The sequence below is a fragment of the Manihot esculenta genome, chromosome 8, assembly GCF_001659605.2.
Source record: "Manihot esculenta cultivar AM560-2 chromosome 8, M.esculenta_v8, whole genome shotgun sequence".
Classification (NCBI taxonomy): Eukaryota; Viridiplantae; Streptophyta; class Magnoliopsida; order Malpighiales; family Euphorbiaceae; genus Manihot; species Manihot esculenta.
The window spans coordinates 2,230,779-2,234,493 of NC_035168.2; the positions used below are offsets into that span (position 1 = coordinate 2,230,779).

Genomic DNA, 3,715 nt, shown 5'->3' on the forward strand with positions numbered 1-3,715 from the left:
TCATTATCCTAAATGGTTTATTAATCAAATATTAACTAAATGAAAAGCTATGCTTCTTTTTAAATAAATTATGTATTTGATTCTCATATAAAATAAATTATTTTTTTAAATTAAAAAATTAAATTCATGGGAATGTGCATGGTCTGGCCCTTTCTATACATGTGCAAAAGTGTTAAACGTAAGGCAAGACCTTAAAGTCCAAGGCCATCTTGAGTGAGATTGGGCCATCCATCATAATGGATCACATTTTCAATTTCTTTTTGTTTTGTTTTGTTTTTTGTAGAGTTCAAACTCGAGGGTTTTTGTAAAATCCCTCATCCAAACCTCAATTCTCAAAGAAAGTTGCTGATATGGAGCCAAATCAATCTGGCAAACAATTCGCTAGATGTGGGCTGGGTCTTCTGGGGCTTGATTGTATGGGTTAGATGTGGGCCTCCTTTTTCCTTTGAATTATGAAGAGGTGAGAAAAGGTTGGGTGTTGAGAGTTAAAAAGTAATTAGCATGTTTCAGTAAAGTGCAACACATTGGGTATTGAATTAATTTGTCTCTTTTGCTTCCCCCAAAAATTATCCTACCATTAACATCATCCTTTTAGTTGCCTACGCAAATAATAATAATTTATTTTTTAATATCAATGGTCTTTGCCAAACAGCTGCTATGATAATTGCTGTTAGTTGTAGACCTCAAATACGAATGACTTCAATTTTCAAACAACAAAATTTCAATATATCTGCCACTATTTTAGTTTATTTATCATTTATTAATTGGCAAATATAAATATTAAGTGCATATAAAAATTTTCATGTGTTTACATGATAAATTTTTATATTAATTTTCAAGGTTTTTTTATAGGAATTATGAAAATGGGTACTCAGAATCTATCTTTACTAAATTGAATTTGATACCTTAAAATTTCGCCCTTTTTCAATTAATTACTGAAGCCAACAAACCCATTTTGTAAGCAACATGTCATTTACCAAAAACCTTCTTTTGAGTCTACAGTTCACCAACTTTAACGGCTCCTACCAATTTTTGAATAATGTTATTATTCCTTTTTAAATCTTCTTTTATGTGGCAATAAATTAATGGCTAATCTTAGCTTCCGGATTTATTGGAAAAAAAAAATCCTAAATTCTAATCTTACAGTAAAAGAAATTGATTACAAGCGCACCACATGTTTCTTATCTACATTACCTACTGGAATCCAAGGTTGGTAAAAGGAAAATGAAAATAGATTAGGGTAAATCTTATCTACTACATCCACTGAATATAACCATCTAATTAGTCAGAAAAAACTATACCCACTCTTCTTCAGAATTAATTAAGAAAAAATAAAAATAAAAGAGAGAATAACACAGTTGATCACAAGAGAAAAAAGTGAGAACAAAATGCAGAGTCAAGATACATTTAGTTACAAACCTGTGTTTATAGGGAAATTTTCCCTATATCCTAAATCAGTTGAAAAACTCCATCAAATTCTAATAAAAACAAACAACCATAGAATACATCAAACCCAAAAACACCCTTATATAAATATAGAGAACTTACCTTAAATACATCACACAAACCTAATAAGTTAACAGCATTAGGCTCTATATATAATCATCATCAGTGTATCGAATCTACGTTCTTGCTCAGCTCCTCCAGTTTCTTCAGCCTCAACCTCTCGCTTTCGCTCACCAGCTGCTCGTATTTAACCACCAAATAGGTTGTTAGAGAATTAAACAGCAGAACATGCACATTTCAAAGAATTTTAGTTAGCCTAATAGCCCATCCTGTCATGTCATCTACTCTACTGCGATATGAAAAATTAGGAGTACCCGAAACCAGACTGCACCTCCACTTGCATGTCTGATATGTTTTAACAATGTTAACATGTACAAGTGAAAGGCTAACTTTCTGCTCGGCATTGAGTTTCAGCGTTCTTATGGCGAAACACAAAAGCATTGACCTACCTAGAAAACTTGCAGTTCAAATGAACCTAAATTTACTTGTAGGCTAATTCAAGCAGGTAAAGGCATAGAATAGTTGTGTGGAGGCTAACCATACCTCCATCAATTTGGTTATGAGCTGTACTTTTTCCTTGTTCTTATCATTGAAAGCCTCCAGGGCTTCCTTGTATTCTTTTTCCTGTGACAAAAACATAAATACAAAATTAAGTGGTCCTTGTCTCTATTTGCCATACAAATGAATCATTTAGGCATTTTAACATACATATACATGACAAAAATTCATGGGTATCATATCATGATTTGCCATGTCTGGAACTTTACCTTCTTCTGGACAGTATGCCCTAGCGGTTTCAATTCTTTGTTCACTGTATCAATCTTCTTTCTAACTACAGCAACCTCTTTCCTCATGGGATCTGCTAGTGCTTCAAGTTCCTGATAGATTTGAAATTTTGCTTCAAATCAGAAAGTTACAGATAACCATCACAAATCTCCCTATCCAGAATCAAAAACATCCTAATTATCTTAGGGTTTTAGCTTTAAAGCCACAAATTACAAAACATTTCATCACTTAATAGCACAATTATACATAAAATCACTAAATTAACTGACAAATTTGACAGGAACTGGCCTTAATTTTTGGGAGGAGAATATTTTTTACTCTCTTCCTTTTTAAAAAAGGGGGAAAAAATCATACTTAAATATTTTATGTTGAACGTGAGTTTCCTTGTTTCATATGCTTCTATGCTTAAAACTCATGTCCTGTTATGTTCAGATCAGGGATCTTAGAGACGGTAAAAAGCATAAACAGGCCAAAAAAGGATAAAAATTTAAAAATTTCCCAAAATCAGAAAAAAATTGGGGAAAACAAAACAAACAAAAACTTCATCAGCTAAAAAAGCTTGAAAAAAATTCCCAGTAAAAACCCACAAATTCCAGCAAACATACCTCACGAATCATGGCCAAACGTTTGGTCTCTTCCTCAACACGACCCAACTGAGCTTGTACCTTCTCTCTAACCTCGAGCTTCTTCCTCTCAATCTCTTCTTCTTTAGCTCTAAAGGTAGAAAGTGCAGACCTTGACATCTCTTCATCTTCTTTAGACATTTGGCTGCTAAAGCTAAGACTGCCTGAGTTTTGCACCATTAACTGGTTCTGTTGCTGTGGTTGCTCCATTGTCTGCATCAGCCCTCGAGGCTCAAGCTTCACAGAAACCCTTCTCCTTCCTTGAATTCCTCTCTTTATTAGCTTTGTTTCTCTGTTCTCTCTCTCTCTCTGTGCTTTTGTTTGATGAGTATGATGAATTTTTGCCTCTTTTTCTTTCTATCTTTTCCTGTGGCTAGTGCTTATAAATAAGGCTGGCTGGCTTTACAAAAGTTTGCAAAAGTGTCAAGCCAGCTTCGCTCTCTCCTTCTCTCTTTATTCACCAAAAACATTAATTATAAATTCAAGGCCAGTCCATATTAACAAGTGGGCAGATTTTTTTTTCAAATTAATTTAATTAAATATTATAAAAATTTAATCTTTTTTAGATGAGAGAAAAAAAAAGCTGGGATGAAATGACCCACTGCCAAAACAGGTGATGAAAGTATAGTGGTGGGCTTTCAACTTTTATTTAGTACTGAATAAAATGTTGTCTTTGAAAATTTTCAAACCTGAAAACAAATTTCAAAATTTCCCATTCAAGTTTTAAGACAGTTGTTTGAATTTGAGCAACAGTAAAATTTTCAAAGTATCATTATTCTATTATTAGCTGTTTGTGGCTT

The 3,715-nt window shown here is 33.2% G+C and overlaps 1 protein-coding gene across 1 annotated transcript; it reads right to left on the reverse strand.

Moving 5' to 3' along the window:
* Positions 1 to 1,358: 1,358 nt before the first annotated feature.
* On the reverse strand, positions 1,359 to 3,362 carry LOC110620032 (GRB10-interacting GYF protein 2). Its single transcript, XM_021763590.2, has 4 exons — positions 2,898 to 3,362; positions 2,274 to 2,384; positions 2,050 to 2,130; positions 1,359 to 1,683 (listed from the first exon to the last, which is right to left on the reverse strand). Exons 1-4 carry the CDS (start codon positions 3,132 to 3,134, stop codon positions 1,609 to 1,611), a joined length of 504 nt encoding a protein of 167 aa, XP_021619282.1. The 5' UTR covers positions 3,135 to 3,362; the 3' UTR covers positions 1,359 to 1,608.
* Positions 3,363 to 3,715: the final 353 nt, after the last annotated feature.